The 12,180-nt window shown below is 34.9% G+C and overlaps 1 protein-coding gene across 1 annotated transcript in view; it reads left to right on the top strand.

The window, feature by feature from the left end:
• Positions 1-12,180, top strand: part of PTPRQ (protein tyrosine phosphatase, receptor type, Q) — a gene marked incomplete at its 3' end in the record, with an annotated part of 63,451 nt that overhangs the window by 13,874 nt on the left and 37,397 nt on the right. The window contains exons 4-8 of the mRNA XM_008593659.1: positions 8,373-8,553; positions 9,962-10,123; positions 10,228-10,407; positions 11,011-11,118; positions 11,272-11,553. Coding sequence (XP_008591881.1) covers positions 8,373-8,553; positions 9,962-10,123; positions 10,228-10,407; positions 11,011-11,118; positions 11,272-11,553 — 913 coding nt within the window. The remainder of the gene's footprint in view (positions 1-8,372; positions 8,554-9,961; positions 10,124-10,227; positions 10,408-11,010; positions 11,119-11,271; positions 11,554-12,180) is intronic.

Raw genomic sequence — 12,180 nt, 5'->3', positions numbered from 1 at the left:
TGATGGCTATTCAGCAATTGGCTTCTGCTGTTTTGGTTCAGAATTGCTGCTGCTTCTACCTTTGCTATTATTTCCCCCAAACATATTGTCACTATGTTTCTAGTCCAAGATTTGCCCAGCTTCTAGCACTTACTTGAAAGTTGACTGAACCATGTGCTCAATACACTCTGGCCACCCAGGACTTACCACTCCAAGGTGCTCACCATCTCCAGCCCAGAGTTTAATTTTAATCCTAGGGTGACTCCTTTCCTCTGTGCAAAAGATGTTGAGTTATGCTTTCTCTGATGCTCTAGTTGACGACTTAGGCAAAGGGCAAAAGCTAGACACTTTGGTCCTGCTGAGGAGGTCTTATATTAGATACTTAGCTTCCTTAGGACTAGGTAACAGGTTTCCCACTTCTGCTAATGACATCTATTGAACGGCCAGCCACATCTGTCTTTCTCTTGAAGCTAAGAGGTTCTAGAAAGGATTCCTTTGTGATTCTGCCTCTTTCAGTCTGGTCTGCAATCCTGTGATATGGTAAAGAGAAAATGAGCCTTGGAGCCATACCAATCTGAATTAAAATCCCAGTTTGGTCCCTTATTACGCTCTACAACAAAGAGGTTAGGAGCAGAGACCCAGGAGACAGAATGCTTGGGTTTAAACCCTAGTTCTGCCATTACTGACCGTTTAACTCTGGGGAAGTTGGCCTGACCTCTCTGAACTTCAGTTTCCTCTCCTTTATGATAGGGATTATAAGAGTCCCTATTACAAATGGTTAATGATGAAAATGTAATCGGTTAATGTGTGTAAGAAGCTTATGACTGTACCTGGCATGTAAAGTGCTGTGCTAAATAATCGTGACCTATTGTGATTATTAATCTTGGTATTGAATCTTTTACTCTAGTTGGAACTCAATATTAGTTCCCCTACCCCCTGTCAAACAAAGAGACATTATACTTCTCTTTATTTCTGTGATGGTATCTATCTTCATTAGACTAGGCCCATTTCTGATATTTCTGCTTCCCCATGTGACTGGTGTTTGGGTTCACCTTTTAGGAGGTTGATGTGGAGAGACAGATATGACAGAAGCTCTAAATCCAAATGGACCTGGGTCCATGGTCTTTTCTGCCATGTTCTAGATCTATGACCTTGGGAAAGTTAATTTTTTGGAGACTTGGTGCCTTCATTTTTATAATGGGGCTTATATACCTATTTTATAGAGTTAGAAGTAAATAACGTAACAGATAAAACCTCTGGCTTACTGTGTTCATTTATTATCCCTTTTCTTGACCTTAGTACCTTTCTCTCTCTGGAAAAGGACTCTCTCCTCCCATTCACCCCTTCTCAAAGAGTAGCCTCTACTCCCTGTCTCAAGAATTCTCTAAATCTTTGAAATCTTGTTAGAAGTCACTAGTGACCTCCTCAATGTCAGATACTGTGATTAAATATTTTTAACCATTCTTTTTTTCCTTATCGCCTCCAACTCTTCAGCTTTTGGCATTATTTGCTCCTTAATACTTCCTCCACTTTTATATGTGACTTTGCAATATTTTGGCCTTGCACAATTAAAAAGGAGGAAAATTTAAAAAATAGATTTTTCTATTATTTTCTAATTCCTTCTTTAAAAGGTATTCCAAAGAATTGTTTTTGCCTTCTCATAACACTTTCTTTTAATGATCTCACAGTTTCAATCACTGATAATTTAAAAAATAGATTTTTCTATTATTTTCTAATTCCTTCTTTAAAAGGTATTCCAAAGAACTGTTTTTGCCTTCTCATAACACTTTCTTTTAATGATCTCACAGTTTCAATCACTGATTCCTATTTGTATGACTCTTTTGCCTTACTTTCCACTCCGATCTTTCTCTTTGACCCTCTGGATTCTTGATTTCAACCATTTGTGGAAGGTTCTACCAGGGATCATCACATCTAAATATCTTTCCCCCATAAAACAAAACAAAACGAAAATCCTCCTTGGGATAACAGGGCCTGGGTCATGATGGGAAGGAGGAAGTAAAGTTGGGATGAGGAACAGATGTTAGACAAAGATCTTGAGACAGTGATGGTGACTTGTGAAGATTCCCACAAGACACACAAGAAGAAAGTCTGTCCAGGCAATTAATAATTTCAGTGTCTCAAGAGCAATGTTTGAAGAGAGGCTGACTTGAAGGCTTGCTACCAAGTTACATGCTTAGAATTCCCTAATCCCTTGGACTGGGCATTCCACAGATCTCCAACTTGAAGGTCATTGTTTAAATGACAGTAATTTGTAAGGCTTTGAGGGTGAGCATTTATGACATTGTTGTAAGTCTGATATTTCTCTTTTTGGATAATGTCATTGTTATTTTCTCTGTCATGGAGGCATAAAACCTTGAAGTCACTTCTGACTTAGGTTCCACTTAGCATTCGATAGCCAACTGACTTGTTAAGGTTAGTTATTTATACATCTGAAATGTGACTTTTATACGTCTCTATTTCATTCTTGTGTCCTCACCCCAGCTAAAGATTGCATAGTCTCTTGCCTGGACTATTGTTGTTATCTCATTATATTAGTTTTCCATAGTTGTATTACAATTTGCCACAGACTTAGCAGCTTAAAACAATTCATAGTTATCTCATGGTTTCTGTGAGTCAAGACTCCAGGCACAGCTTAGATGGGTTCTCTGCTTAGGGTCTCATAAGGCTGTAGTTAAGTGGGGGCCGGCTGAGCTGTATTCTCATCTGGAGGCTTGACTGGGGAAGAATCTACTTCTGGGCTCACTCAGTCTTTTGGAAGATTTCATTTCCTTTTAGCTGGAGAACTGAGGGCCCTGGCTTCTTGCTGGCTCTTGTCTAGATACTACCCTTATTTCCTAGAGGCTTCCCACAGTTTCTTGCCACATGAGCTTTCCCAACATGGTCATCCCATCACCTTTTTCTTATCCTATTAATTAGATACAATTCACAGGTCCCACCCAATGCAAGGGGAGGAGATTATTCACAAAAGTGTGAAGAGCAGGAGGTGGGGATAATAGAAGACCTCCTGAAAGTCTTTCCAGCCTACTGTTTTATACTTTACATACCTACTAGAATAATCCTTCCAGCTTTAAGTATATTATTTACATTACAAAAGTAACCAAAAAAGAAATGAGCACAGATGGGGAAGGTGCATACATACCTGTTTAAGTAATCTAACTCCTCACTATCATAGCAGAAAGTCAATAGATACTAAAACAAATGAATCTTAACAGAGAAGTATGACCATATTATTTAGTGATTTTATAAGTAAATACCATAAGAACTGAAAATAGGAATGGTTAAAAGTGTTGCTTCTGGAGAGTAAGGCTCCGAGTAAGGAAACTGTAGACAAGAAATTGTTATGTTTTTTGTAAATGCTTCATCACCCCTTGTTTTGTGTTTTTGTTTTTGTAGCCATGTGCATATATCATAGTGATAAACTTAAAAACATTAAAATACAATTCTGCTATGCTAAGCTTGATTTGATCTTATCACTTATTGAAATTTTTTCCAGTGACTCTTCATGATCTATTTGTTTCTTAATAAATGGGGGTTATTTAAACAAGCTGAACTATATATCAGATTCCACTTTTGATATTTAAACAAGTATTTGAAAAATATATTAAAAAATTGAATCTCAGGGTTTAAGGACTTTCAACTTCCAAATTTATGTGAAGGATCTTCAAAAAGTTCATAGAAGGATTTGTATTATATTTTAATCCCATTTTTCCACTAACTTTTGCAGTACCCTCATATATGAGTCTCATTTACAACATTCCTTATAAATGAGTGGGAATCCAGCCTCTGCTAAAATATTTGGCCATCTCTAATAATAGGGTATTTACTAACACAAAAGCCGCTCCTATTCTATAAGCTATAATACATTCTTCTCTATGGTCCCACAAGCATCTATCTATTAAGTAACTATGAAGTTCTATGTACTCCATTAGATCCAGAAAATATATAGATGTACATGAAACCACCCTGTTTTGTAAAAATTTTGAACTGAAATATTTGCCCTCTAATGCTTGCCAATTGGTCCTGATTCTCCTCTCTAGACCCACACAGTGGATTATAACAGCTGTGAGCATGGGATTCGGAGCTAGGAAAATATGTTCCAATCCTACCTCCACTATCACTAGTTTTGTAAACTTGAGCAGATGACTGTAAAATGGAGATAACATCTACCTCTTTGGGGTATAATGAAGTGAGTCACAGGGGTAAAGTGTTGAGAGCTCTACTTGATACACAATAGCTTAAGATGTTAGTTTTTGCAGTAATAATAATATATAACAATTTAACTTTTTATTATTGAAGACAATGGTTATAGTTTCCCTATGGCTAATATCCTCAGTTTTTCATTAGTCCTGGTCCAGGTCTTTTACATCATGGATTACCCGCCTGTGTATATTTCCCAGCTTGTCAATTATCGTCTTAGTCTACTGAACATCATATTATGTATGGAGTTTGAATAAAGCAAAATTGAGCAGAATTATTTTCTCCTTTGGAGTAAAGTTCCTTTTTCTATCAAAACAGTGAAAGAATAAAATTAATTTCTTTGGGAACCTCATTTTACTGAGACTGAAGTTTGAAAAACCCTGAAGTCATCTGTCCATGACTGCTCTTTAGTTGAATTTCACATTCAGATCTCATTCTGTACTTGTTCTTCTGTTAGAAGCCTGAGACACTTTGGAGTAAAGTTCCTTTTTCTATCAAAACAGTGAAAGAATAAAATTAATTTCTTTGGGAGCCTCATTTCACTGAGACTGAAGTTTGAAAAACCCCGAAGTCATCTGTCCATGACTGCTCTTTAGTTGAATTTCACATTCAGATCTCATTCTGTACTTGTTCTTCTGTTAGAAGCCTGAGACATTTTTCTCCAACAGACATTATCTTGCTGCCTAGTATTACAGACTTCTTAGATTCACACAGATACATCTTTTCATTCAGCATATTCCTTGAGTATATCAAAGTCTGTCACTGCTGTATGTGACAAGAAAGCCAGCTAAGTACTTGGCCAGTTGCTACAGAATGAGGCTGAGGACAGAACCCGAGGGTTAGTTTAGGAATGCTTTAGGTTAAGTTTACTTTGTTGAGCATTAGGAACAGAAGTGGAATCAAGCCTTAAGGGTTTGTTTACCCAAATAATGTGTAGAATGGTGCAGTATCCTTTAGGAGGTTTCCAAACATATGCTAGTTGCAAATTTTTCTTTTTACCACTTTTTGATAGCAGCATAAATTGTGTCTATATTAAAATATAGAATTTCTTAGGAATAACTCAAATGCTTATTAATTCAGTTCAGCAGACTTCTAGTGAGTCTAAATTGATAGATATAATAGGATTTAAAAATATATATATATAATCACATTCATTATAATGAAGATTATTACATGTAAAGTTAAGTTGGTTTATTCAGGTGGATTAGGAATTTAACTCCGAAGACTTCTAATTCTTTCACATAAATTCCAAGGATTCCTGGGTAGCATACACAAGACCTTTCATGTTGATGAATTGTGACATTCCCTAACTCAATGATTCTCAATCAGGAGTATTTTGCTCTCCAGGAGACATTTGGTGACATTTTCCTTGTCATAACTGGAAGGATGCTTCTAGTGGGTAAGGACCAGGAATGTTGCTAAACATCCTACAACGCACAGGACAGCTCCCCACAACAGAAAATTATCTAATACAGAAAGTCAGTAGTGCTGAGATTGAGACCCTGGACTAACTCAAAGAATTATGCTGTTCCTAAGGCTCAACAAAGTAAACTCAGCTTTTAGGTGTTGCAATAGGCTCTCTTTTTCTATTTTCTCATTTCCACTCCTGCTTCTCTCTGCCCCTTCCATTACTCTCTTATGTTTTAATTCTTTTCCACCTACTTTGCTCTTAAAACTACTACTTTTTTCTCTTTTGAAAAATCTAACATCTATTCTAATGTCCTTTTAAAAAAGGCAAAGTGTGAGAAATATTCATGACATGGCACACTTGGTGATAATTAGTAACATTCTGGGTTGTTATAAAACCAATGTTCAATCATTGCTCTAGTTATGTGCGGTCTTTCAAATGACAACTAGATTTGGGAGAAATCCACATAGTCAAAAGTATTCAGGTCAACTCTTAGGTTGAAATGACAGTTTTGAACAGAGATGCTTAACTTAGCTAATTGGTGGGATGCTATGGTTTAACTCTTAATTTATCTGACATGGGGTAGAAACTATTGAGAGATTGAATGCAAAATTATACTTCAGAGGGAAATTCTTTGTACTACCTTTCTGTCCCTTTTGTAGTGCTTTGCACATGGTAGATTCTCAAAGGGTGACTGATTGATAGTAGAAACAGCTGTGTGGTTAGGGCATAAACTATTGACTGGAATACCAGAGCATCTCTGAATTATGTGTTTGTGATTCATGCCCTCCCTAGTTTCCCTGTGGAGGCAAAGCTCAAGTGAGCTGTTGGAAGATAGAGGACCTTTATTCTGTCACATATAAGGTTCAATATCCAGAGTTCTTTATCACAACATTTTTAGAATAGAAATTTTATGTATCCCACTGCTTTTCACCACCAACACTTTATGGGTTAATGATGTAACAAGATTTAAGTAATTTTATTTTATAAATATCATCTGGAGGACGGGAGATTTTCTTGAATCATTTCTCCATTCTTTTATCTTGCAGAAAAATTAATATTTAAATAACCTTCCTGAGTAGATAGTTAAATCAACTAAATTGCTCTAAAATTTTTTTGACTTTCTGAGTTTTTTCCTCAGTATCCACTATTTTTAAAAAATGCTAAGAGCTTTGATGTTAATAAGGAATAGAAAACCTGTTTTTTTGCTCTAGAAGTGAATACAACCCCAAAACATGTAAGGTAATTAAAAGACTTATACCAAAAACTTATAAACAATTTACAAACAATATAAAAATCTATATTATGAACTAATTATAAATTCTGAGGGTATAATAGCATGGAATTGATAAGGAATAGAATAAATTTTTAAAAAGACGTTCTTGGGGGTGAATTTTTAAGCAGAACTTAGAAAGGGATTGACTAAAAGAGAGTAGTTTTCGTAACATTTTCTTTTTTAAAAAGCGATTTTGTTTTGGAAAATTTTAAACAGGCGTGAAAGAACAAAGAGTATAATGTCTCGATATAAGCATTACCTGGATTTAATAATGGTCAACAATCTGCCTTTCTTTCAGCTGGCTCCTATTGTTGCTGCTGCTGCTGCAGATGTATTTTAAAATAAATTTCAGACTTTACATAATTTTGCTTCTGTGAGCCTAACCACAAATCTCTGAAAAACATGGACATTTGGGCTGTTGAGGGATTTAATGCAAAATTATAGTTCAGGGGGAGATTATGAGATCCATTCATAATGCCATAATAACAATTAACAACATTTCTAATATTATCTTGGTATCATCTAAAACCTAGACCACATTTAAATTTCTCTGATTATCTCCCAAGCCTATGTTGATAGGTATGTTCTAATTAGAATCCAGAGTCCACACATTGTTCTTCGTTGTTAAGTCTCTTACGGCAGCATCTTCTTTGTTTAATGTTTAGCCTTATTTTCAAAGCTGACGTTCTACACAAATATATTATTTGTTCCATCCCTTTTCTCATCTTGTTTCAATTGATTATGCTGAGTGGGGATATAGAAAGGAGTCATATTGTTATCCCAACAAAAGCTTCTATTGTATACATTCTTGATCTGCTACTTACGTTTTCACTTCAATATCTGCTACTCTGGTGAAATTCACATGTAGGAATTATATTTTGTGGTCTGGGAACAATTGCAGTTACTTAAAATATTTATTAGGCTCAAAGCTTTGGAGAGGTGTGCCATGAACTCTGTTTAAAAACTATTAGCATGCAGTTTTATTCTTGTCTTTAACTTCACTTGATTATAGAAAAACTACTATTATTGATGTGCTGTATATCAAGCAGGCATGCAGGCCTGTCACAACTGGTATACAAATGAGGACATATAGTTAGGGAAGCAAAACACATTGTAATAAGTCAGTATGCCTATAGCACTTACCTTTTTGGGGATAAGCAGTTAAAATATTTCAGTCATGAGACCTTTGCATGAGGATGTCTAATCTTACCATAAAGAAACTAAGTCAAGTCAGAAACAAATATCTTCTTTCCAAAATACAGTATTGGTCTCTTAAGATACAAAGTGTTTACAGTGTGTTGCAGTGATGCAGGGTTTTATTAGCTTGAGAATTAAATTTTGGAATGCAAAAAGGACAATAGCCATGGAAATAATATTATCTTTTAAAAAAGCATCATTCCAAAGTTACAAGTTTTTAAAACTAGTACTTGATTTAAGTCGTTAAGTGTAACTGTCACAAGCAGTATTTGAAATGTCTACTTTTAATTACAGTATATAAATGACCCCACGGCTCCAGAAATAGTGAACATAGTAGAGCCAATGGCAGGATTATACGAAGGTTCAGCAGAGATGTCTTCTGACCTGCACTCACTTGTTTCATTTATGTTTAACCGTCATCCACACAATAACTTCCCTGCAAGGAACAGAGCTGAAGACCAGAATTCACCAGTTGGTAGGTAAAATTTTGATTTTGCATGAAGTTCATTTAAACCACCAGTACTAGCTAGCAGAGACATGAACCTTAGTTTAGAGTTCACCCATATTATTAATGATCCATGGGCTGGAGTCAGATTATTTTTAACTGTCGGATAACCTCATGCAACAAATGGAAATGCCACACAGGCAGGAGCTGGCCCCTCCTAACCCATTTGACCTTCCTCCTAGAGAAAGTAGCACCCTAGAGTCTTTGGCCAAGCTGCATAGACAATCAGTTATTACAGTTGCCAAAGCAGGTGTGATGGGAAGGGATTAACATATCTTCAAATCATTTACAGACCTCACACTCTCTGCAGCTTTTGATTAATAGGTTTTTAAATGTCACCAAAGGTAAATAGGTCAGAAAGTTACAAGTCTAGCGCATGGGGTGATAAACAGGTGTAGGTGACCCCAAAGACGTGGTGATGTCATTAGTATATACACTTGCTCTTCAGGGTCAGTGGATCTTATTGTTTCCAAAAGGAGAATGTCATATATCACAAATTAAAGATATTATATTATTTCTCTGGATTTTCTAAAATGTTAACTGAAGAGGATATTTTTCATTGCTTTTTCTCTGATTTGGTATTTGTCCCATTCCAAATTGAATGTGTTATATTATTCTACTTATGGTAGAATTAGTAAAAAATATTATATTACATTTAATATATGTTTATTGTATTTACTGATCTGTTTTTCTTGTGCAAAGAAGACTGGGGGACAACATCAAAAATTAAGAGGCCTGTGATTTCTGATTCATATATTTCCTTAAATACTTCAAGTTTGGTCTATTAGCTACTTAAGAGTTTTGGAAGCACAATTTTTAAATAAAGTAAAAATCTAACATTTGAAATCTTTGTTCAGGCATATTTGTGTTTATGTGTCAATTATCCAAGTATGCTTGCTTTAAAGAATTATAGGGCTTAGCGAATGTATGGTGAATTTTGAGTTCAAATAAAACTCTTATTTCTTTAACTCTCCTATTAAAATCTAGTATTGATTTATAATATTTCAATGTTATATTATTGCCTGGTTTTTCTTTTCAGAAAAAAATTCTATTTAGTCTCTTTTAGAAAGTTATATTTTCTCAAAACACTAATCTCATGTTCCAGAATAGTGTATAATGACTAGCAAAACTATCTTATGAGCACAAAGTGTTCATAGATATTATTGGGGGATTATTCATCATTCATAATAAAATTCAATATGATCTCTAAAATAATGCTTTTATATTTATTATTAATTATCCATCTACTTTTTATATAAAGGAGTACATGGAGAGAATAATGAGTAATGTAAAATCAGGTTTAAGATTTTACTGTGTGAGCAAAAATAATTTTGATTGTGAAGTCAAACACTTTTTCTTTTTAACTGATTTCAAATAGTGACTACGAGGAATCAGTATATCACGGACATTGCTGGTGAACAGCTGTCCTACGTTATCAGGAGCCTTGTACCTTTCACTGAGCATATGATTAGTGTATCTGCTTTCACCATCATGGGAGAAGGGCCACCAGCGGTTCTCAATGTTAGGACACGTGAACAAGGTAAGAATGTATTTCCTTTGAAACAGTTACCTGAAAACATTACTCTCGCATTCTGCAATACTTTTTCTTTTCATTCATATTAATTGTTCGTTCTTCTTTTCAAGTGCCAAGCTCCATTCAAATTATAAACTATAAAAATATTAGTTCTTCATCTATTTTGTTATATTGGGAACCTCCAGAATATCCCAATGGAAAAATAACTCATTATACAATTTATGCAATGGAACTGGATACAAACAGAGCGTTCCAGATGACTACTATAGATAACAGCTTTCTCATAACAGGTAGAATAAAAAGGTTTTTTTTAACGTTACATTTTGATGGAAAATATGCTTCTCTCTCTGTCTTAAAACCTGCAGGACACATGCTGTATCATTCTAGATTTTTTCCATGCTGCCATGAAAATCTTTTAAAATGCTTACAGAAATAACTTGATTAAATGTGTTTTTCTTTAACTGCATTTATCTACAAAGAAATAAAAAGCGTCAGATTACAAGTTTCATGGAAATTTACTTAACCCAGGGAATATTATATTTGGTACATCAAAATAACTCATTATTGAAGACCTGAATGAATGAATGTGAAAATCACCTGAAGTAATTCAGTGGGCATGGTATTTGTGCCAAATCAACTATACTCCTTGCAGTGTGCCAAGAATAATTTTTTCATCTTTAGATTATTGCCTTAATATTTTAGGAAAGAACTGAGACATCATTAACATGGAAAGACCCTCAAGCTCAAGGAATTTGGGGAAATTGGGATTATATAGAAGCTGATTTAGATAGCCAGTCCACCAAATAAATTATTTTCACTAGCCCTATGTTAAATGGCACTAACCAAGAATGTTATTTTAAGGACTTCAAACAAATTGCTTGTTGTCATTACAGGGTTAAAGAAATACACAAAATACAAAATGAGAGTGGCTGCCTCAACCCATGTTGGAGAAAGTTCTTTGTCTGAAGAAAATGACATCTTTGTGAGAACTCCAGAAGATGGTAAGAATATTAGGTGTAGTTTTAATTTAAAGAAAAGAAAAAAAGAAAGTGGTGTTACCCTTATTTACTGCCTCTATTTCTTGTTACCTTTAGTGTCTGAAGCAACAAGCATGAAAAAACTTACGTACTTAAACTTTTGTTTTCTTTCTCCAGAACCAGAATCATCACCCCAAGATGTTGAAGTAATTGATGTTACTGCACATGAAATAGGGTTGAAATGGTCGCCACCTGAAAAACCCAATGGGATTATTGTTGCTTATGAAGTGCTCTATAAAAATATAGATACTTTATTTATAAAGAACACTTCAGCAACAAACATAATTTTAAGGGATTTAAAACCTTACTCCCTCTACAACATTTCTGTAAGGTCGTATACCAGATTTGGCCATGGCAATCACTTATCTTCTTTACTCTCTGTAAGGACTTCTGAGACTGGTATGTATTTTTGTTTGTCTGTTTAATAAGATATAATGACATAGTAAACATAGCTGATAATTGCCATTTTGTTTATATTTTACATAACCTAACAACCCTCATTGTTCCGTTGAAATTTATTTGATTTTTCTGGTAAAGTATGGGCAAAGTCTTGCTTGCAAGTCTGATTTACATATAAGGGAGCTTCTGATAAAAATCAGTGAATTTCTCAAATGAGAAACCCTGAGAAACCAAAGATTCTTTGAATGTGCCTTTAAATTTTGGGTTGAATAACTTCTTGCTTTCAAATTAGGTAAAAGCAGAGACATACTCATAGGAATAGATTCTTATACTCTAGCAAGGTATGTGTGTAGATAGCAGTGCAGAGTGGGAGCACAAAAATGGCATGTCTGGGGAAGGCTTATAGAGGAGGCAGCATTGGCCTGGGTTTTCATAAAGAGGGTGGAATGGGCAGGAGGATGTTATAAAGATCGTTGAGTGAGTAAGGAAAGCATGTCTCATCTAAAGAAGTAATGCAAGCAAGGGGTTGCTTGTATTTCAGTTTCAATGATTCTAGAACAAATAGCACAAGGCAAGACATTTTTGGCTGATAATCTTAATTTATTGTTTATATTATGTTTATAATCA

The sequence above is a fragment of the Galeopterus variegatus genome, unplaced genomic scaffold (genome assembly GCF_000696425.1).
Source record: "Galeopterus variegatus unplaced genomic scaffold, G_variegatus-3.0.2 Scaffold9482, whole genome shotgun sequence".
Classification (NCBI taxonomy): domain Eukaryota; kingdom Metazoa; phylum Chordata; class Mammalia; order Dermoptera; family Cynocephalidae; genus Galeopterus; species Galeopterus variegatus.
The sequence above is the reverse complement of the archived record's forward strand: the minus strand, read 5'-3'. Positions and strand labels throughout refer to the sequence as shown.